General features: G+C 41.1%; 1 protein-coding gene across 1 annotated transcript in view; it reads right to left on the reverse strand.

Annotated features, from left to right (window-relative positions):
- Positions 1-429: 429 nt before the first annotated feature.
- GRM1 (glutamate metabotropic receptor 1) overlaps positions 430-24,230 on the reverse strand; it is a 181,161-nt gene continuing 157,360 nt past the window's right edge. The window contains 2 exon segments of the mRNA XM_036379625.2: positions 430-3,781; positions 3,783-4,215. Of these exon segments, the coding sequence (XP_036235518.1) occupies positions 3,380-3,781; positions 3,783-4,215 (835 nt within the window). The 3' untranslated portion in view covers positions 430-3,379.

A 24,230-nucleotide genomic window follows, 5' to 3' on the forward strand; every position in this document is an offset into this window, starting at 1 on the left:
GACACAAAATGCCAGGGTGGATCAATGCCTATCATTTATAGCTGTCAAGAAAACATATTGCAATTTCCCTGATGGGAGAAGCAGACATCTCAAAGACGATTTTTAGAGAAGGGCTGCTGTTTTCCCATGTCCTTGGGAAGCAAAGTTTTCTGTCATTTCCTATTGAATTCTCTTCTACTACTTGTCTGCCTGAATGCATAGTTACAGTGCTTCTGAATTTTATTAAGAAGCCAAAACACTGAGGATTATTACCTAAGCCAAAGTCCTCCAACCCTCCACCATCTCACCTTCATGACACAATTTAATCAATACCTACCTCATTTAAATATCCCACTGTCTCTTATTCATGATGCTGAAAAGCCCTGGAACAATGAACTACTATACATGACTACTTCCTACTCAAGAAACAAATAATTAAAAATTGTGGCATTCTATTTTTAAATAATAAATAGAAAATATTTATTTTACAGCATTTTCAAGATCATTTTGACAAAAAGGCAGTTTTCATCAAGCATTTGACAGACCAAAAGAAAGAACTTCTACAGAAAGCTTTGTAGCTCATACAGCTGCATACACAAGGTGAGTTCTTGCTCTTTAGATATATTTACGTATGTGTATGTTTCCAGTTTTAACAATTACAAACTAAAAGCTAATATACTGAATTTCAAGAAAACTCCTACTCATGATATAATTACATTGCAGTAATAAAATCAGTGCTTAATATGCTCAAAGCAGACAGATATGAAAACAGTATAGTACCTTGCCACATTGCCATCTCCTTGTCTATACAAATCTGCTGAATTTCTTTTTCTTATCTCTCTCAGATCTTCAAAGACTTGCTTCTTAGTATCTGTGCTACTGACAATGTATGTTTTTGGAAACAGCACAGCAGATCTTATACTACAATTGTTAGCAGATAGAATTCATTGCCAGTGCAGTGATCAGAAAAGATGGCATTTTTCTCACTGCTTTAAGGAGTAATCAGCATTTTAAATAAAAGAAACAGCAACAGAAAATATCCCCCTAAAAGCCCCAAGCAGAGCAAAAAAATCAGCTGACTAACCCTCAGGTGTCTTCAATTCATTATAGAGACATCAGTATACTGACAAAAACTTGTCTTTGGGCAAAGTCATTTCATGCTTTCCACATCAGGACAATGATAGCAATTGGCCACAAGTAATATTGAAAGGACCAAATATTGTGAAAAGAGGATGAGAAAAAAAGACTGTCTCTGGTTTTGAATATGAGCCAAACATTCCAAAACCAATACTGCATAATTAGGGAAAAACTATGAGATTTGGATCTTCAGAGATGAATTGATAACAAGAGGGACTTTTTAAAATTCAAGTGAAAAGAAAAAAAAATACTCGAATTATGATTAATTCAGAAAAGCTCTGGTAGAATATTCAAAAGAAACATGGTTAAAATCAAGGTTTGCAACTATATTAACAGGAAGACATTCCTTTAAAATATTTTTTGAAATAAAGTGTGGAACTGTGGGACAGATCATCGTCCTCAGCTGAATTCAGCAGCACTAGCAAAGATCATAGCAGCTAAAATCCTGATCTGTGTATGTATAATAAGCACATTTATAAATAGGTAATCATCATTATAATTAAGTTCAGATCGCAGCAATTAGACCTGGACTTTTATCACGCCAGTCATTTGGGAGCTTTAGATTAGGACCATCTCTAGGAAACACATGAAAGATAGAGGAGGAAGAGGAATAAATGACAGAACTACAAATGCCTGGAAGTGACCTTTAAGCTATATCGTATATTAAACACAAGAAGTGAATGCATAAGAAAAGAACATGCAACCAAACATCATCAAGGGTTTAAAAGAACTGTCAATAGCAAAACCTGGGAATTTATGCACACATTAAGCACTGATGAAATTTCCTGTCCTGACATGATTTCATTTTAAATTATCTGAAGCAGTGAAATAGTTGGTTTACTTTTCCTGTGTCTCACCTGCAAGTTCTAAAACAGCTTTCTTTTTGGTTTTTTTTTTTTTTTTTTTTTGTTAGCCACACTTGCTGCAAAACATGTAAAATAACAAGTTCTCAATGCACTGGTTATTAATATCATATATCTACTTCATAAAATATCTGCAAAACAAAGCACCCTATTATAAGGGTAACGACTGTCTCAGCTTGTATATGAAAAAAAGGATGTGTTAGCACAGCATACAAACCTTCAAAGATCTATCGAATATTTGTACCAACGCGATATAAAAACATGATTTAAACATAAAAATATTCATAGTATATAAGACAATCTTCCAGTGGTAGTTATTGGACGTTACTCTTCACACACACCGTACCCACGCATACAGATACACAAACGTACCCTCACTCTCCTGCCTGGAGGCTCCATAACCCCCAGCGTGGAATTGCCCTTTCTCCAGACTAACAGTTGTTGCTCTAAGTAAACAGCTATTTCTCAATGCATTTGTTTCCAAAGTAACACAAAGGAATGATGCAATGGCATGGCAAAATATGTTGTTTTATGAAAAGATAGTCAATAAATATTGTTCTGCTACAGGAAATGTTGTGTAACAGTTTAGCCACGTGGTTTACAACCTTTTACAAAAGGGCAGTTTTTCTAAGTCCTTATCATGTTACAAGTACTATGGCAAGGCTTTCTTCAGAAACCTCTTGAGTCTTAACTTGATCATATTTCTTGCTCTGTTCACAATCAGCATTAAAAGAAGCCCAAATCCCCCAAAAAGCAGCCTAGTATGAAGAACAAATCGTTCAGATAGGAGTCAGTAAGATCCATGTGCTTTCACATTGTCTCATCTCCTCTCCCCAAAATAAAGTTCCACAGTTATACTACCTGTAGAAACCAGGAAAAAAGTATTTATGCATATATGTCTCATATACAAGTAGCTTTGTTCCCCCGCACCACACTCTGCCCTTACGGCTCCTGGGGGTGTTACTCCCATAGCAGACAAACAGCAGTCATGAGGTGTGCTAATGACTTCTCCAGGTCACACTTACCAGAGTCCTTTTCAAGCATTGCCAAGAAAGGGTGTGACGAAGTGTGATTATATTTTTTTTCCTGCGTGTTTATTCTTTTTATTTTTTTTTTTTTTTGCTATAGAAGTTGTTCCTTTAGTTTGTGCTTTGTTGTGGTTTCCTAACATTTTCCCAAAGTACTTTTATTTTAAAAGATAGATAATCTTGAGCCCTCAGAATGATTTTTTTATTATCTTTTTGTTTCATTTTAGTTATTTAAGTGCAGGATGAAATTTTTGCCCTGCCATTTGTCACTTTGTTCTCTGCTCTCTCTCCTGCAGCCCTGGGAGGCTTGTCTCCACAAGTCCTCCCAGTGGGCAGCTGCCAAAGTCCTTCCTGTCTTGTCTCTTGCAGCATCTAGAGGGTGGATGAGCTTTGCTTATAATCCCTCAGGATGACAGAGGCGTAGGTCACATCTGGGGGTGTGCAGAGCACCGACTCTGACACGGGGGAGCTGGGCACGGAGCTGCCCGAAGCCACTGAATCCCGGAAAGGGGATGGGGGCGTCAGCGCCGGAGAGTCTTCGAGAGTCAGTTTGCTGGTTGCCGGCTCCTCGTCCTCCTCCTCCTCTGTGCTCTTCTCATACACATATCCCTGAATGAGCTTTACCTTCTCACTCTCGGCTTCCTCAGCTGGGGGAGACAGGGGCTCCTGGCTGAAGGCAGCCACCTGGAAAGGCTGCAGGGGCGGCTGCTGCGGTGGCGGGGGTGGGCAGGGGGGCTGCATGCCGTTCCCTGAGCCGGGAGTGGGGAGGACAGCAGTTGAAGTCAGGGATGCCGGTGGCAAACTTGTTGACCACTCCTTGCAGCTGGTTCATGAGAGACTGTGGCTGCAGGGGCAGGGTCTTGGGGGACTGCTCAGGTAAGAAGAGTTGAGTTTCCTCTGCCGTGGCCTGCAGCGGGGGGGTCGTTGCCACCCGCCTGTGCACTACCATGGAAGGGCTGTTGGACTGGTTGAGGTGAACGGGCTCTCTGTCTTCTTCCTCCACCACATTGTACAGAGTCTTAGTGCTGATGTCAGTAAAAGTCAGACTTTGGCCGTGGCAGTCTTTAGTGAGGGGTTTGATCACCGCTGTCTGATTGCACCCTGTCTCCTGGTTCTTCACATGCACTGAGAGTCTGTGCCACGTATGTTCCCCCTTTGGATCTTGTCTTCCACCTGGTTCAGACCATGACACAGACTTTCCATTAGAACTATGAATAAAATAAAGATGGTTTATTTGCATTTACATTACGAAGACACAGGCAGTATAACAAACAAGCCTACAAAAATACTAATTGCTTTGCCTCATTAGTAAGCCTCCCCCTCCAGTTTTTCATGTCCTCCCAGAAATACTACATGAGAAAACAACACTACGATTTTCATCCAAAAGTGATGTTGGTTATCCATCCTACAGCCAACCTGGAAAGGCTAGCCTGCGGGAAGGGCTCTGGGAGAGCCATCTGCGGTTTGAGGACTTGAGCTGTCATTTGGTATCTAGGTTTGCTCACCATTTTGCAGGGGAGAAGAAAAAAAACACAGGAAAAAGGTCACAGGAAAAGATTTAATTAAGCCTGATTTGCAGCTATTAGGAAATATTTTCAAGCTGTTGGAAGAAAAACAATCCACAGTCATAGCCTTTGGCAAACTGAGTAGAGAGATAAATTGTTTCTAACCCCCTCTTTCCCTTTTATTCCCTCTTCCCCTTAGAAACAGATTAGCTAACAGAGAAATGAAGGACTCCCAGGGCTTCTATCAGGTGGGAGGTAAATGCACTTCTTCCCGGGTGACTGTTTATTTACAATCCAGGCTAAAATTCTGGGACTGAAAACAGTTGGTTTGTGTGGGAGGAAGAACCAGCAGCAGCATGACCATGGTGAGTCAAATCCTCTTACTCCTCATAGGGGCTGTGTCCCACCAAAACGCTGGGCAGTTTGGCTGAGTGAAGATCTGAGGGTCAGGTCCCACTCTGAGGAGCTGTACCCTTGAAGTGAGCAGCGCTCAAAGCTAAGTGGCAGCTTGTGAGCAGCTGGTGGGACAGGGAGCTGAGCAGTGCTTTAGAGAACCAAGCAACTGTTTAATTGCAGGTCAGGCAGTAGAGATGGTTCACAAAATCTAAAATACATCATCTGGGTGCAAACCAGAGATGGAGAGAAATTCTGACATGATTTATTCAAATCAACCTTATCTCGGGGTTTCATCCCTCAGGGACCAGAAGCAAACAAAGAATTACATTTCAGACCCTGAGACTGTCATGCAGATGGGAGACAAAGTGAGTGGGAGGCTGGCACAGCAGCCTCACCTCCTGCTACTGCATACACTAGAGGAGATCGTTTCCCCTACAGTATTGCAGTATTGTTGTAAGCATTTTGCTTCCCTTGCTCAGACTCTCATGGTTCTCTTTTTTAAGGAGTAAATAATTGCCACTTGTATTTTATAAAAAAAAACCCCCATATTGACTGACTTTGTCATAGCTGGAAGAGACTGGTACAAGACATACAGCGTTGTAAATCTGTCAAAACAGAAAAGAAATATACATGACAATGTGTCATTTTTCTGTCAAGCAGTAAGTACTCCTGGAGGAAAAAAAAAAGAATTTTAGGTGGATCCAAGCTGGGAAACTCAACTCCAACTCCAGACTCCAAATGCTGGACTTGTGACTCACCACCTCTGTTGGAACTGGGGCATATGAAAGGGCCAAACTAAAAAATTCATAACTCCCCAAAGCGTGTAGTTGGTTGGACCTGGAGTTGTTTTGATTTAGAGCTTTAACCTAAGAGATAAGAAAGTCATGTTCACAACTGAAGAAGGAAACATCTATATTATAGTGATCAATGAAAAGATAAGAATGAAGGCTTAAAACTATTCCTGTTTTGATCAAATAAGCTATGGTATTACTTTTTTTTTCTTTTTAATGTGCTATAAAGATAAGCAAATGAGTGTAACTCTTGGGTGTGAAAGTTTTTTAAAGTAATGTTTAACATGCCAAGAACTGCAAACTCTTCACACAGAAACACATTTGGTCTACTTTAACTTCAAAACAAGTATCTTCTTCTAGTGAGGAAAATAAGTCAAGCGCTCTTGTATTTTGCTGATGCTGTAGCTTACAATAACTGCAAACAAAAAAAATGTTATGATTATCTGCTGCCTTTTGTGCTAAGTCCACTTCTGCATCACTTATTTCTTCACATCTAGTTCTGGTGCATCACCTCACTTTTGAATCCTTCCTCACACCATCTGTTTTTTCCCTATCTCATTTTATTTCCAAGATTTTGTATTTTACATCAAAGGCAAGCACAGCTATTTCAAGGAGCTCACTACCTCTATCTTCAAGTCTTGCTCCTATTTACTTCATTTCCTTCTCCCTCACTCTCAAATTCTGCTCTTACTTCTTTCTTCTGTAGCACTCTCCATAGTCTCAAGTCAATGGCCATGCTTAAACTGTGCTGGGACTGCAATGTCCAAATGTGAGCTGACCATTTCATCTAAATTTGTCTGGTAGCAACTTGCTCGCCAGGGAGAGCTGGTCCTGCTTGCCTCTGCTTGCCAGACCTTACTGCTCATGGGTCCAATGGCCTCATGACAAAGTGCTTTAGGGCTGCAGTGGCTCTCTGTGGGATCCATTTGACAAGATCCATGGATTATTTGCCTCAGATTATTGTTCCAGCTCTTTCTCTCTAGTTCCTCTGTCCAGGCACTGCTAGCCTGTTAATGAGTCACATTTTGAGATGGAGTCCCAAGACTGCCATAGAAATACCTGGGCTCTGTCTTGCTGGATGGCTGGCAGGGGGTCACATCGAGTTTGACACTTTCAGGAAGAATTAATCATTAAAATGCAAGAAGAGCACTTGTTATGCTGGAACAAAGAGCAGCCATCTTGAATATCATTAATTCACATTTAGACAAAAACAAAGACGGGTCTGGAGAAGCTCAGACCTGAACTGAGTCTCTGTGAGAGAAGGAGCTGTCTCACTTGTGCAAAGCAATGATGACAATCCTGACTGTGTGGTCATCACTTGCTAAGTGATTGCCATCTCCTTTTTTGAAGGAAACACCCATTGGAGAAGGCCAAGATCAAAATAATCTGCCTGGGTTAATGGTAGAAGGGATGGTTTAACGCAAAAAGGCAAGAGAGGGTACCAAGCCAGGTCACAGTGGGGGTATTGAAAACCTGATGTTCATTGGCACAGTGACGAGACGGCACCAAGTGGTGGTTTCTTCATTTTATCAGTAGGGTAATTACCCAGTTCATGTCCACCATGTGTTCATTTATCTTTCCTAACTCTGTCCTTTCTCCTGACAATTTCTCATAGGATTTAGACTTCACACTTTCTGCACAGAAGTGAACTTCTTGGAGTCTCAAGGGATCGTAAGGTTTGTACTTGAGTATACCCACTGTAACACTCCACTTACTATTTCTCCAAATCCTCCCACCTAGTCTACATGTACAGGCAGATTCCTGGGTATCCTATCAGCACATAGGGTGGGTTTGCTTTTGCTTATAGGCAAGAACATGCTTTGAATTTAGATGCTTTTTCTCAATTTTCACCACAACTTTATCTATGTGTTTTGTATTTTAGGGGAAATAGAAGTAAGTATATTTTTGGTGTGAGTTATTAATTTCATGAGCAGAGGTTTTGCTATTTTTGGTAATTCAAAATTTTGCTTCTAATGCATGCATTGATCTTTATAACATACTCTCTGTATGACTCTGGGGCACTTTCAGCTTTCTTTCTTTATTGTAGACACTAAACAAGATGCAAAACAACTTCAGATCCTAATAGTTACTTCCTGAAATTCTTTGAAAGAACTGATGCACCCAAGTCTGAGACTATGGTTCAAAATGGTTCAAAATGCCTGCCCAACAGGAGGACATGCCTATAACTTGTTAGACAGCTCACTGTTCATAGTTAAGTATCTCCAGATGACCAAAATCTGGTCCCTCCTTGTGACCAGGAGTTCCCCAGACCCAAGTCCAATCTCAGGCCAAGAACAGCGTCCTGCTCTTGTCAGTTCCTGGAGGATCTGACCTTTCTGGCTTTCTTGGAGCAGTGTCAAGTCTGAGTAGTCCACAACAGTTGGCTTCTCTCCATACTTCAGGATTCTGAGGATGACTTATGTTAGATGTTGGATAGAAAAGGTTTCTTTACATCTCAGAGGCCGAATGCTTCTGAGATGAAAAATTATTGTCACATTGGTCTAAGGTAAGTTAGACCTCTGATCCTTTTACCAGAAAAGTTGTAACCTGATATCAAGCATAGAGAATTAAATCACCTTTGAGTCCTGTGGGCCTGAAACTTTGTCTCCTTTTTTTTTTTTCCTTGAATGTTTTATGCATAACAACCCCTAACTGATAGCACATGAAATAGTTAAGCACGGTAGTATGTTTTCTGAGGAGGTTAACTCCAGGAACCCACAGGCTGGAAAATGGCTTCAGGTCTGGCTTCAGATGCAGTCAGGCAAAGTGTTTGTGAAAGAGCCCTTCCTGTTAAAACAGGAAGGGACATTCCTTGATCTGTTAAGAGTTTATACCCTGTTTTGTCCTTTCAGGATGCCAGAGTTGTGGTCTGCTACCTTCTTCAAGTGGCCATGAGCTGAGGAAGAACCTTAATTAAGATTCTTAATCTTGCTGAGATGAGTGATGCAGTCATTTGAGCCAGCTTGGTGGTGTTAGACAAGACACAGAGCACAGATTTAATATATTTGGCTGTTTGTGTTTTTTTAAACAACAATGGTAATTACCCAGAGGAAGAGGAGAATATTATGGGAGAAATAATAAACATTACCCGTCTTTCATTGCCAGCCCAATGTTTTGGCCCAACCTACCTCCTTGTAGTCACTGTGGTAACTGAAATGCCACAGCCAGTAGGAAGCACTGGGATAACCTGGCAGTCCCTTCTATTACAATAAAATTTTAGGAATGAACATAAAACGTGAACTGAGAAGCCTATCAACTTTGTCAGGAAAAATTAAGTCTGAAACAAATCCTGAACTGTCTTACCAGCAGCCAGAGGAGGTCAGTGTCAGGTACTGCCCAGTGACCAAATGCTGCACCTCCCTTCAGAGGGCCCAGGTACAGCCATTGGCAGCTGGCTCTGGAGCGTAGCACATGCAGAGCTGTCCCTGAGCACTGACACAGAGGTGACCAGCATTTGGAGGCATTGGTGTGCAGAACAAAAAGAAATGCCCTGTTCAAAAGCTTTGCATTGGACAAAACCTTTCTCATCCCTACACAGCACTTGCTGATGGATGCCATCCTAGGGAAGCCAGTGGAGGAATTTCTGCCCTGCCCAGAGAGAGGCAGTCAGTAAACTACAAACTTTCTCCAGCCCTGCAGTCAGGTAAGTGGTAATGAGCTTGACTAAAGCTCTGTCCCACTGCTGCCTCACAGTTCCCAGGGCCTAAGCTAACAAGCTGAAAATTTAAGGCTAATACCTGCACTACAGCACACTGCAGGTGCTTTGTTGGTATCCCCAAGGTCTCTTCTGTTATTGTCTCCATTTCAGTAAGGCCACTGGGGCATGAAATGTGATTAAGGGAGTGAGCAGGTTTTAATCCAGGGTAGTGATACCTCCCTGCACTGAGCAGCCACTCTCAGAGCTGCCACAGCCAGCTCTGCTGCTCATTAGCAAAGCAATCCGTGCTGGTCTGTGTGTGCCTGCAAGTCTAACCTCTAGAGCACTGGTTCTAGGGACCCATCTCTTAAACCAGGGTTGGTAAAATTTCTCGGCACTCTCTCATCAGTGAGGGAGCCATCACCAACCACAGTCCCTATCTGGTGTATACTCAGGATTTTTGCCTCATATAATCACATAAATGAAAAAAGAAATCACAAACCAATTTCAGCCTTAGCTCATTTACACTATAATCTCTATCTTGGTGACAAGAGGAACTTAAAACTGTTCTCACAGCATGGCTCCAATGCTTTTGTTAGTGCTGTGTAATTAGAGCAATGTTTAACCTCCCACTTGTGTTTCTGGAAATTTAAATTACTTAACTAACTTTTACTTGTTGCTCCCCTCCTCCCTTTACCTGCCTGCCCTTGTCCCTCCCTCCCCCTTTTTTTTTTGGACAAAATTGCCTTGAGCATTGGACACAATATTCTATGTTAATTAGAGCACTGCTTTAAATGTACGATGCAAACAGCTACAAAAAATACAGGAAAACATAATGATGTCATACTGTCTTGCCAGGGCAGAACCTGATGATACTTAGAGATGTTGTGAGTGAGCTCAAGTCCAGAGCTGCCTTTCCAACTCTCTGTCTGGCCACTGGTTTATGTAAAACTAAATGTAACCAAATAATTTCCTTCATAAGCTACTCTAATGCAGAAGTTAAGCATTACTTTATCTGAGTTGCAAATAGGCTTTCTAATGTAGATTCACCCTATTGATAATTGGGATATTTTTCTCTTTTTTAAATTGAAATCTTAATATTATACAGTCTGTAATGTGGATGCAGTAGCTGTGCCTAGGCTGAGTACCCTGTGATGAGATCCTGGTTTCCATCCACAGGGTCTCCAGGTTGGGATCAGACCCTCGGGCAGGATCAGAGGTTGACAGCCCCCCTCACCTCTCTGCTCTGGTCACCCAGACGGGGAAAGCTGGAACCAGGGCTGGGGTCACTCACTTTACATTTGTGCTACCATAGAAGTGGGTTGCTGCTAGGCTTATACCTGGCCCTAAGGGTAGGGAATTACTTCCAAATCAAACAGCTCAGATGTAGCCAAATGTCCCAAAATAAGTAGATTTATTTACTTTGAGACGTAACAATAATTTTTATGTACATAAGCTTTTGTAGAGTTGTGAATATGGGGAGAGTGGGAGGTGGTGAGAGAAATGGTCAGTGCATTGCTTCAGTGTAGTTGAAGTCCCACAAGTTCAGCATGTATCACAAATCTACCTAGCTCAACAGAGGTGTGAGACTATTACGCTGATAATGTGTATGAAGGTCTGACTACTCATGATAATTACTACTAGAAATTTGTAGTCTCATCTGAAATAAAGAAGCTGTGTCATATTTCAGTCATCCAATATTAGTGAAAAAAATTTCTTCTCCTGTGCGTTCATTAGGTGCTTTGGAAAAAAAAATCAAATAACTACTAAAGTGTTGCTTTGAGAAAACAATCTAATAAATAATAGAGAGTTCAGGATAATAAACAATTTGTCAGAAACAGCAAGAAAATTCATCCAGTGCTCAAGAAATGAAGATGAGAAACCTGCAAATCAAAGTGAAATTAAAAAGTGTTCTTAGTAGTTAATAGCTTTTGAATCTGTTTATTTCGTTCTTATTAAGAAGTAAAGCCCACTGAATATTCAGAATGAATTAATCCTACTGAATCGTTTTTGTAATTTTTTTAAAGATAATAAAGTTAATGCATGGGAAAACATGGTGTAAGTCATCATAGGTCCTCAGGAATCAGCGGAGAAGCTCATTTGGGTTATCTGAAGGTGTGTTTCATGCTGCAAATTCAAATAAATGTTTATGACAGTGCAGCCAATGCCAATGCCTGACCTGAAGCATTTATTCTTACAGGCTCAGAAGGGAGCACAGTTGATAGAACCTGAAAACTGAAAAGTACAAGGTTTTGAGCTAAGGAACCTACAAAGAAAATGCTACAATTAAGTTCATTTACAAAAAGTGTAGGTGGGTGCAACTAAGGCAAAATAATCTGTAGGACTGGGAGGCTGTGAAGATCAACAACCTTCAAAAAATATTACATCAAAAGAAATGCCATGGAGTTGCTGTTGAATAAGAAATACTAATTAATGAACTTGAATAGAATAAAACCACAAAAATTGCCCATGAATTCTGTATTCCCCACTGAAAAGCACCACACCATGGTGCAGAGATCAGCAGATCTTTCCTATGAATGCAGTTTAATAGTAACTAGGACAGTTGGAGGTTTTTCCTTGCTTTCTGTAATCCTCTGTGGTTCTGATGGAAAATTATTTGGGCCACAATGTTTTTTATCAAAAAGATATTGACAAGCTGAAAGCTGTATAGTGAACAGCAATAATAAAACACTGGGGACATAAGACAGAGTGCATGAGATAAAACTAAAATATGTGAATATATTCTGGATTTTTTCAAGCATCTTGAAGGCAGTAACACCAAGGCTGAAAAGTATTTCACATGGCATAGAGATGCCCAACTGAGAGCTCTAAATGAAGCTAAAAAAGGGCCAAATTATACTGCATGGCCAGAATATTTCCTAGTCTATAGCTATATCAGAAAAGGAGCAATTCCTTATGAACAGAAAAACCTGTTTCCCTGGATATTTCCTGTCAAAAAGTGTGCAACCCTTGCAGGGGTAGTGGTCAATGATGTCATTCTTCCACAATAACTTGTCAAACTCTCTGGTATACTTGAGAATAAAATAAATTCCCAACAGTTTAAACGGGGCTTAAAGAGCCATCATAATTGCCTTAACATGCCAGCATTTTGAGTGCTTGACCCTGTGGCAAACTTAGCCAAGTTGCCACAGGAAGCTTAGTCATGAGGCCTCCTGTATGTAGTGTACAGCTCTCCCTAATATGCTGCAGTAGATAAAGCAGCCTGTAAAGCCTGTGGGTTTTTGGGTGTATCTGAAAGTTTCCATGGTAACAAATGTGCAGCTTCAAAAGAAAAAAGCCCTGAAACTCCAAGCTAATACTTCTGGGTTTAATATGATAATAAAATGTTATGATTCTATATTTTGATGATTCTGCATTTCTAACCATCTACAACATTGCACAGAGAATGAAGATGAAGATTGGTGAAAAAAATGATGCTAAGTATTATATGCATCAAAACACAGGACAGTTTCAAGAGTTTACATCTACTTGCTTGTAGGTGGGAGCTAAGGGAAACCATAGCACATGTGTTGATTTCCAGCATGTTGGGGTGATGAAGCAGGGCCTCCTAAGGAAATTCTGGACTTACAAATTGCTGGAGTTCTGGTGGATGAGACTGAGGCTTGAGACCAGGTGGTGGTGATGGGCAGCTGGTGATATGATGGACAATTGTCTACTGCTCAGACTGGGCTGTATGGCCACAGGGAGCTCAGACTGCAGATGGAGGACGTGCCCTTCCTTGAGCCATAGTGCAGCCCTGCCAGGCCTCTGAACACATCAGTCCTGGCTGGAGGGAGGGGGAAGCCTGAGGGGCAGAGGCAGGCAGAAAAGCCAAAATAGCAAGCTTCATGCTCAGCAGATCTGAAAAACTCCCCTGCTTCTTGAAGGTGTTCTTATCTGGGCAGCTACCACAAGCATTTGCAGACCCATTGACAGGTTGTAGTCCCACCAGAGGTGTTTCTCAGGAGCAGATAAGGATATTTTTTCAAAACTGAAAAAAAAATATCCAAGCAAAGTGGTCATGCAAAAAGCAGGAGGTTCAGCTTTCCCTATGCTCAGGAGTTTCACACCTTGTGTTCATGCTTTTTTGAATAGAATCTGTTGTTGCAATTGCTTTTACGTCCTAATGGTATGCCTGTGTTGGACTCCCATTTGAATTTCCAGACAGACAATTGGTGATCTGTACCCTGAGAATCTGCAGCACTTGTTCCAGTTCAGAAAAAAAGAGGCATATTGTTCTGACTAGAAGATAGAAACAAATAGTTTGTGCTGCTCCTTACACTGCCTATGTACAGTTTGCTTTTCAGGGCGCCAAATCTGGTTGCTGCACAAGCCCCATAAAAGCCATCACAACTGCTCCAAATGTATGATGCATTTGTGGATTTCTTCTGATCTGCAAATCAGAGAGGCAGGTTGGATTGAATTAACATCGTTGCTACATGCCCACAGATTGCATAGACTCTCAGAGACATACACATACTCAGAGCAGTGCAACAGCATCTCTGGTTGCAGCGGGGAGCACTGCCCAAAATGCTGTGTCAGTGGATCACAAGCATCCTTCCACCGAGTCACTGCACAATCTTCCCTGGGGCAGGGAGCAAGACTGTTACACATCTGCTGCTTATCAGATGGAAAAGAGCATAGATCTGGGAGAAATGAGGTGAAGTCTTTCTGTTTTTGCAACAGCTTGCTTGTTTTCTGCACCGTGTTTGTGTTTGCTCAGAGAGGGCAGTATTTGCACTTCTTGCTTCTGAAGAGCAGAACTTCGCTATTGTTTGCTGAATGCAGAATCTGAACATCTTTCAGAAATTACAACAGAAAAAAGATTCACTGCTGTTATTTTGAGATGCTGTTTGTTTCTATACAAAATCCTGCTGGTTTTATTTACATGTGCCTTTTTGTGATTTCCCTGTTTTCTGCAAATCCCACCAAAATAAATGTTTTCTGTGCTCCCTCAGCTGGGTCTGCAGCCTCAGTTTGTTAACAAGCATGGGTTAGCAAGAGCTGTGCACAGCAGAGGTGTCTTGCCATGTAAAGCACACAGGATAATGTCATCTCTATGCAAAACTACAAAAAGGAGAAAAATGTTGGCTGAATGGAAAAAAGAAGATAAAATTAGTACAAGAAAGAGGACATATTTGCAAAGTTGTAGGCATTTAGAAATAAATGTAAAAGGTTCAAAAAAATCATTTAATGTCCTCTTCATCACATCTGGACAATGTTTAAAGTATTGTGTGAAACAAAGGGACATAAGCAAATTTCCCATATTTAATGGCATGCACCACATTTGTCCCATCATTAGACATGATAAACCAATGAGAAAAAGAAAGCAAGGGGTAAAACCACTCTTTGTCATGCAGCTTCTCTTACACATTCACTGCAGGGATTTTTCAAAGCTGCACATGTGCCGACGGACACTGGCTGGTGGGCGAGAATTCTGGCTGCCTCTTCCTGAAGATTGAAAAGAAAAACATACCCAGTGAGTGGCTATACACATGTGCACACATGGTGGCTATACCACTCAATAGGTGCCTGTCCCTGACCTATGTCTCTGGGATTTCCCATCTTTCATCCTCTTGTCACCTCAACTTCCACATAGCTATCTCCTTGGCTCCAGCACAATACTGGTTAAAACAGATTTCCATGATGTTCATTCTGCTTCCTGTGCTGAGCCTTGATGCACTTTACATACCAGATGGCAAGGGCTGCTGTGCATCTAGCTGTCAGAGGAACTTCTCCCCTGGTATTCTCAACTTAGGATGAAATGATGAAAAAAGGAGCATCTGCCCCTCACATCTTATTTACAAAAGAATTACCAGACGTTTTTGTTGGTGGAGTTTTTAATATACACTCAGCTGCTGCTTTTTCCTCTGTCTCTCTTCCCCTAATATGTTTTTCTAAATGTTTCTTTTACTTTGGAATTCTGGCTGAATAGTCACTAGCTTTCATTATATGTGATTTCACTGCTGTGCTTCTTTTTTTTTAAAGGAAGCATTGGGTTTATTGAGGTAGACACAAAATGAATAGTCTCCTAAGCACTCTATCTGCAATGGTAATTTAATACAGAATTGCAGATTGCAGTTTGGGCTGTTAATATAGGATGATTTCTATTTAATTTTTTTTTCTTCCTTGCCCTGTCAAGCAGATGCAAATTCTCATTTGTCTTCCCCAGTATCAATAAAAATAATATACACACAAGCACGTGCTTTGACAAAAATCTCAGGTATTTTTGCAACTGAAATGTATCACTGAATTTCTGAAAAAAAAAAAACCAAAACAAACCAAAAATCATTGTATTGCAAATAAAATGCAAATAGAAATTCAGCATTTCTCCCCATCAAACAGTCATAGTGCATGCTTGCCAGACCAGACTTCTGTGTACCTCCAAATGACAGATTCATGGATGGTGTGTGCATGTAATACGTACTCAGCACATGAGCCCAACAAGCCATTCCTCTCACCATGTAGGAAAGCACAGGAGCACAGCATGATGTACACAGAACACATGCATACCCATTTGGAAGCAGTAGATGCCTTGAGATGACTTCTGAACTATTATGAATAAAACACAAATAAGACATTCTGCTGAGCAATTTTGCCAACCTGATTACTTTGAAGCCTCTAGAAAAATTTAATTCCTTACCAGGTTGTAATGGAATCACTGAGATTTGGAAATTTAAATGTGATCATGACTAGGAACATATCTAGCATGCTCTCTCCTCCACCCTATTAAAGTCGCAGGGATTATTAGGCTTCTGATTGGACAGAATATTCAGCATTTCTACAGTCTTCCATTTTTCTTAATCAATTGAGAGAATAAGAGCTTTCTACTTCCTGTGCTTTTTGTTCAGTCACAGGAGCTGATTTTACAAAACAAGTAGTGACACACAGTTGATTATCTGAGAGAAAAACCCAGAGCTAAATGTGCTTCACACACGTTTTGCTATGCACTCAACGGAGGGCACACAGCCACAGACAGCCCTGCTAGGACCATGGAAAAGGTTTTGTTTCAGAACATGGCTTGGAACTTGGATCCCTCTGAGCCAACAGGCTTTGGCAGCCATCATTCCTCAGCTGCTGCCATTTGCTGTCACTTATGGGTTACTTAGCTGCACCCCCTTTGTGCTTCTTCTTACTCATCTATATCCCTGTAGTGAGCTCAGAGCAGTTTGCTCTCCAAGCTTTGGGCATTTGTTGGTCTTTTTATGAAATCCTCCTAAAGTGAAAGGAAGAAAGAAGCCTGCTTCTTCAAGCAGTTCAAAATGCCTCAAAATATGTTCAAAATACAGCAAACTTCTCTCTTACTGGGATTGCAGTTGTGCTGCTCAGCTAAAATCAGACACAGACATTGCATCTAATAGAGTTTGCAACCCCCAGATGCCTGGCCAGGTTTGCATTCTGGAAATTGGTTTGCATTGTTGTTGTTAAAATGCTGCCAAGCTCCATCAAAGCAGTGGTCTGACTTTTGATCAAGGTCAAGGGTGATCCCCACACGGTGATGCACAGCATATACCTAGCAGAAATCACCTAAATCTCAGGGTTCATGCTTCAGTAGAATTTGAATTTACAGTGAAATTTATATTTATAAAATGGGAAATGTAGTACATGTGTTGATAATATTTTAGTTAATTATTTTCCAATTATAAAATCAATGACAAGTGTGTAAATATTAATAAACACTTTTGATGCATTGAATAAGAAATATCCTTGTAGGCTTTCTTTTATCTTCCTAGTAGTGTGTGCTAATATTACAGAGCTGTGAGTCAGAATTAATGCCCACATCTATACACCTTTATTTTTTTTTCTTTTATTTTTAATGATGGCAATGTATCCCTGCGTCTTTCTCCTAGCCTTGCAGCCAGTAACAGCACTTATACATTTCTCTGGTTATAAAACATTAGATACTCTACCGATCTTTACAATATGAGGATTAATGAGTCATTTTGGGGGCAATCTTCTCAAGGGTAATTCCTGCTGAGTAGTTATCTGTATCCTGAGCCCAGAGGCAGGATGGATCTTCTGTACATTTGAACAAGGAGCTGGCATACCATCATGAAAGTGTCTGAGTTGCTTTATAAGGAACCCCTGGGTGCAATAAAAGGGAGTCTGGCAGAGGAAGCAGGGTGGCAGTGCAGAGGGTCCCTGAAAGAAGTGGCTTAATTGCTTTACTTTATGTTCTTTGAAGCAGAAAAATGCTTCTGGCTAGTCATTCAGAACAGGGTAGGTAACAAGCCTGTTGAAATCTGCAGTGAGGAATATAAAGCATCAGAGGGAAGAGTCAGTCTTGCCACCATTTTTCCTCTTAAGTGTAAATGAATCATCCCACGAGGCAAACAGCTGTGTCAGGTCTATAGGAAGTGTAAATTCCTATCTGCAATGTTTTATATCTGTGCAGCTGTGAAACTAGAAACATTCATCTTCTGCTCTGGAATTATCCCCTCTGTTCAATCAGACTCTCGAAACAGAATGAATCTATCTGGTGCCCAAGAAAACTGAGATGCAGTACACTGTGCTACTTATCATTTGAAGTTGTGGTCAGAGATCCCCCTCCCTTGGTGTACTTCAAGCTGTAAAAAATCTTTCTCATTCCCCATGTGAAAAAAGTACAGAATAGCATATCACCAGAATTTGCACAATCGCATTTGAAACAACTGACCATCAGCAACATCAGGAAAAAAAGTAAAGTGGGGAGGATATTCAAGGGAAGTTGAGTGATAGCCCTGAATAAACTCGTTTTTAAGAACTTATATATAACCCCTAGCTTTAGTACAGGAAAGGAGAAACCTTGTACCATAAACTCTTGGCACACTGCCTCACATTCAAGAGTGGTTCCTGCTCCAACACTCAGACTGGCTGCCCTCTGCACTCCCAAGGAATATCTCAGCAACACCAGAAACTTTCTGGCCTGCATTTCACCTCCTCAGTGCTCCAGCAGTGTGCAAGGTGACTGAGAAGGTAAGCAAACCTCACGTGATGAACCAGACCACTGAAGTGTTCAACTAAACTCTCATCCCAGAGCCTCATGCTTCTCCAGTTCTAGCATCTTCCTAGGAAGAAGCATGTTCCTCTTCAGATGTTTGTGTCTTTGAAAGATCAGGTTTCATGTAAAGTTGTCATGGCTGGATTAAAAGATATCTACAAAAAAAGAAGCAAGGTCAGGTCCTTTTCCTGTAGGATGAGAAGCTGAATTTTCAATGCCTTTCGTATGACCTAGGACCTGATAAAAGATTTCTAAGCCAATAGAAGTTGGGAAGATGGAGAGATTCTTGGTACAATTTAATTTTTTAAACACAGGGCCTGAATTCCAGTCTAAGTGATGTCTGGAAATAATTGCTCTGGGTTTAAAATTAATTATGCTAATCAATGGCATAGCGACAAGTTTTGGAGAGAAATGAAGAGCTGTGGAGCAAAGAGCAGTACAAGTTTATAGGGTTATTCACCCTCACCCAGCAGAGTGAGGTATATGGGTAATTATCACCCACAGAGGACTGAGAAGCAGGAGGGATTTCATAGCACATGCTTTCTGTTGAGGTGTGAGCATCTGCTGAAAAGGACAGAAGGGTCAAGATCACCAAGGAGAACATAATCTCAGAAGGATGCTCAGAAAGGCCTGGCACTGAGCTGGATAGTGAAGATGGAGCATAGGCTGTGTGTACTTCAGGTCACCCCAGGGCAGCAGGAGCCAGCTGTGTGCTGGGGGGGTGCTCTGGCCCTCCCCAGTTTTCCCTTCTGCTGCTCCACCTTCTCCTCTGTGTCAGCACAACCCTTGGTGCAATTATTCAATCATCTGGCAGGGAATGACAGGGACAACTAATCTAGGTCACAATCACGCCAGAAAAAGAAAGGAGAAAAAAATCCTCTCTTATTTCCCAATTTGATTTCACAGCATGGCTGTCCAGATTCTTGTCCCTGCATTGGCAAAGTGATGGCATAGGATAAAGGAAGGCTTTGAGTGTCAGTTCTGGCTTAGGGCAGCTTAAAGCATTTGTGGATTTACAGGCTATGATAGCCCAAAGTAGCTGCATGAAAATCTCTTGGTTGTCTGGGATGGTGGCAGGAGAGATTTTTGAGATAACTTATATAACACTAAGGATTAAGAAATGTATACAGCCTTATGTTTCAGAGGATATGGGAAAGCAAAGGAGGAAGGACTGCTCCCTGGCTGGGGAGCACAGAGGTGCCTGGGGCCACACTTTGTGCTCCACCAGAGCCTGTAGCGCCCAGGCACACGAGCTGTGACTGCCCACCCACGCAGTCCCTGCTGAGCCCACAAAGGAAGCTGCCAGCTGGGCACGGGAGCCCGCGGCTCAGCGGGGCTGGTGCCACCCGCACCCTCATCTGCTCGCCGGGCACCGTCTGCACGGGGCTGTGCTGCCCTGGCTGCACTTTCAGGTGTAGCTCCCTGCCAGTCTCTGTCAGCCTGCCCGAGGTAGATAATCCCTCTGTAGGGGTTTCCACAGACTGTGGGATTTGCTTTCTTTGGTTTGATTGTTTTTTTCCTGGGTGTGTTGGCTGTCTGGTTATTCAACTTGTCGGGGGCTTTGAGATGCAAAAAATATGAGAAATGTGAAATAAGACCCAATTTCCAGACAATCCTTTCTCTGGGAAGGCAGGGCTTGCAAGCCAGCCAAAACAGGCTGAATGGAACCATCTGAAATTTGGGTTGTGCCAGGAAAATAAATGGCCAGAAGATAACATTAAAAAAAATCCATTCAAGTAGAGGGGAAGACTAACAAGAACTCTAAGTAAGTGTGTGAAGATCTGGCTTTAATGCACCAAGGATGAGGAAAGATGAATAGTGTTGGGTCAAGAGAAGGAGGATCTACTAACTAGAAGGTGGCTTGTAGATAGTTATTTAAACTGAACCTGGGATTCTCTGGGGCTGATCAGACTGAAATTGCAAACACCAGCAAACAATTTACTAGCAAGGAGTTGCTCTAATCAGATCAAGGGGCACTTGTTTTGATAGAGTTTATGATCAGCTTTGACATCTCTGGCTGTGGTGCTGCAGCACAGCTGTGCTAAACTAATAATTTGCTGCTGAAGGGGACAACTCTCACCCTTGTTCCCCAAACCATGGGCATCAGGCACAGTTTCGCTGGTGCTGACATTAGTGTCTATCTGACCTTGAAATCTGGCTCGAGGAATCCAGCAGACAGTAATTCATTTTCTTTTCTTTTTTCCTCTTTGTAAGGATAGTTTTATAGGGTGGAAGAAAGCCACATCCTGCACACCACAAAAGTAGAACCAGAGAGAGCAGAGAAGGGGAAACAGCTTAAGAAGAGATAAACTGAAGCACTAAGCTAGAAATGGTAAATTATCTATAATGAGCTAACAAGAAACCTGGTTTTAGTTGTCAAGTGGGCTTGAAAGTGACAAATTGTGTGATTGCTTTCAGCCTGCACAATTGTTTGCTGTTTACAGTGATAATAACTTTTAACCTGTGCTTCTCAGGTGTGGGAGGCTGAATGCCAGAGCACATATATGCTCTGAAGAATTAGTTGACTTGTTATTTCAAAATTAAATAGTCTCTTAACAACTTTAGTGTGGAGGCAGATGTTATATTGATACAATATATTTTCAACCCACACTGAAGGTGGTTTCTTAGAGTCCTTTGGCACAGGAGAGAACCTAGCTTCTCATGCTGGCCATGTTTATTACTGACTCTTTGACAGTCTATTTCTTCTGTGTGGTGGAGTCTGTTCTACAGCTATATCTTGGTCTGAAAACCCTAAAAGAGATCTGACAAGGAATGACAATAACATTCAGAGTCCTTGAAGCACAGAGGTAAGAACACACAGAAGAGAGGGCAATGTGCTCAGATCTCTGCTCTGGGTGTGAATAGTTTTCAGTGTGTTTGGGACAGAGGAAAAACAGAAGACAAGCAAAAAAAAGCATCACTCCATACTAGCTAAAAAAAAAAAAAAAAAACCAAAACAAAACCAAAAACAAAGCAAAAAAGAAGTCAAGCAGAAAGCCAAGAAAGAGATTTTTAAATTTGTCACTCTTCCCTTTACGAACTCTTAAAACCCCAAGAACAAAAATATAAGAAAGCAAGTTGCCCATTACACATGTCTGAGGGATAGATATTTAGCAAAGACTGCATCCAGATTTTGGACTGAGTAGTGCACCAGAAGTTAGTCCTTGCTTTGCCATATCCATAATATCCATTTGGAGGTATTTGTAAATGAACATGTCTGAATGTGCAGATTTTATTTCTAAGAGGGTGTAGAACCATACTCACCTACATTCCCTTAACAGAGACAGACTACCTTCTCTCTCTGGGGATAGGATTCATTTGTGAATTACAGAGTCTGGCTAAAAATCAGATGCTTTTTTGGCATGTGATCATAATATCTGCAGTTTTTCTTGTGGTGTTTTGCTTTGTGGGGCATCCCTGAACAAAGGGGTGAGCACATCACAAGAAGGGATAAACTCGGTGGACAAGCCAGAATGCAAAATGTCTTTCACACCAGTGAAAGAGAAGACATGCAAATTTTTTCCCCTTCTTGGGCTCCTATGTGCCTCTTATGTGCCCCTAAGCAAGGAAAAGGATTAAATAAATAAGCAGTACTTCTGCATTTTCCATTAGTAACTTTGCACTGAATTGCTGGGATGAATCAAAAGTATTTTTCAGATGTCTTAACTTGAGGAAAAAACAAACTCCAGTATTAACTGTATATAGATGTGTATAATACTTCTGCTGTTTTACAGTCTTGTTCTTATTTATAAAGAATATCAGGGATCCACATGATACCCTTCAGTACCCAAATTTTTTCACCCCTAAACTAGCTCAATGATGTATGAAATCACAAGGCGGCTCAGAGACCCCTGCAGAATAAATGCTTGCAGAACAGCCTGCATGTTTATTCTAGCAAGTATTTTTACATGAATTATCACATGTTTGTGCAATGTCACAGCTCTCTCTTAGTTTCTGCTGAGGTGAGGTGAGCACCAGTGGCATAGGCTGAAACATCACACTTTGAGAATAGAAAGGAGGTAAATTGCATTCTTCTCTTAAAAATTTTCCATTTCAATTTTACATTTCAGAGCAACACTCACACACAACATGGGTGTGGAGATTGGTTTTTTTCAATAAGGGTGTGCTTATGAGAGTTGGAATCTGATTTCTATATGAAATATAAAGAACTATCCAGGGGTTTAGGTGCTTAACTGGATGTAACCTTCAACACCTATTTATGTATCTGACACTCTTTAAAGGTGAAGTTTTCTTCCTTATTTCTCTCACAGAGACAATTGTAACCAAAACAACGTGTGAGTGTGGTGCTAAGCAGATAAGCAACACTTGCTTATCCCTACATGGGAACACAATTGTTTGTATCACTCACTAATGAGTTGATGCACTTTTGCAGCATCTTAACTGGATATGAATAATGTATACAAGTACCAAAATACAAGGAAATGTAATAAGTGATCCAGTCAAGCATGAAATTAAATTACGAGTGGTGTCCTTATTCCTGTGGTTTATGCCAAGATAGATACTAGCTTTCCCCAGGATTTCTGTAGTGCTGCCTTTGCTTCCCCTCAGTCAGGAAGCAGAGATTGTGGTAGATAACTGCAAAGCTCCCCTCTGATGTGACTCTGTATCTTTCTGTCATTGTGCTTAAGTATTAAGATTCATTAAACAAAGCTGCCTGGTGCTACTGCAGTGCCCCCAAGCAGAAAAACATTTTGTGATTCAGCATCTTGAGAGCTGTAAAACAAGAGGAGGAGTAATAAAGTGAAGTTCTCCAGCAGTCCTTTGGCAGGAACCAGGATGGACTTGGGGACTGTGCCTTAGATATATGTCCTGTCAAAATCTCCTGGGAGAACAAAGTTGTGCCCATCCCTGAAAAGACTGTGGTAAAACTGCGATAGACTGGGAACTTCTGACAAAAGGAGGAAACTGCATAGTACCTTACACAACAGCCCTCTCATTTAAAGTACCCTGGACATAAAATGTGACTCTGGTGATAAAGGAGCAGAAGTCTGGATGGGAGCTCAGGGTGTAGGCAATGTATCCTGTAAATTTATTCAGTATATGGGTTTTTCTTAGGGGGGTTTATCCCCGCTCTTCTTTCTGGGAAGTCACTGCAGAACTTCATAGCTTTTTCCAAGTTATTTCTCCCAAATGTAGTCTCAGGCAGCTTCTGTTTGGCTGTGCAAGCAAGCCCAGAGGACTGAAATTAAATTGCCAGGCCTTTTGGTTTTGCAAACATCCCAATCATAGCATGTCTTTTTGTCCACTTCTTCTCCTCATTTTGTTTTAGGAATGGCATGTAATCAGCTATGCATGAGCTGGGACCCTCTTCAGCTGGTATAATTTGCAAGGAAACCTTTTACAGTGCTTTATGCAGCTATGCCCCTTATTTCTCATTAGAAGGATTAAAAAACCCACTATCACCAGACTGGTTATTTTGCACTGGTTGTTTTGTAGATAGACACATTGTCTATCTACACCCAGATAGACAATTTGGTGTATAATTTGATATATGCATATGCCATGCCTGGTTTTTAAATAAGTATGGGTTTTAGTAGTTATTTAAATGAGAAAGTCTTTTGTCCCTTATTCTGTATTTTATTTTTGGTCTATGGGCCAGAACTAGAATATATGTGCATCATAATCCAATGCAAATTCAAGGCTATGGAAGACAATATTAGATATAATTAATAGATCAAATTTAACAGAGAAACCCTGCAGCAGGCTGGAAAAGATTGTTATTGGAATATTAAGTTTCACACTCCCCCATTATTTTTTCTTTCTTCCCAGTTCTTTAACTGTGGTCCTAAGAGTCTCTTTGGAACCATGTAACTGTCCTTTGGGAGTTTTAAATCAATCTGGGAGTTTCACTTAAATCAATATACTGACAAGGACAGAACAGCTTGACTGGGTT

Source organism: Molothrus ater, chromosome 3 (assembly GCF_012460135.2).
Source record: "Molothrus ater isolate BHLD 08-10-18 breed brown headed cowbird chromosome 3, BPBGC_Mater_1.1, whole genome shotgun sequence".
Lineage (NCBI taxonomy): Eukaryota > Metazoa > Chordata > Aves > Passeriformes > Icteridae > Molothrus > Molothrus ater.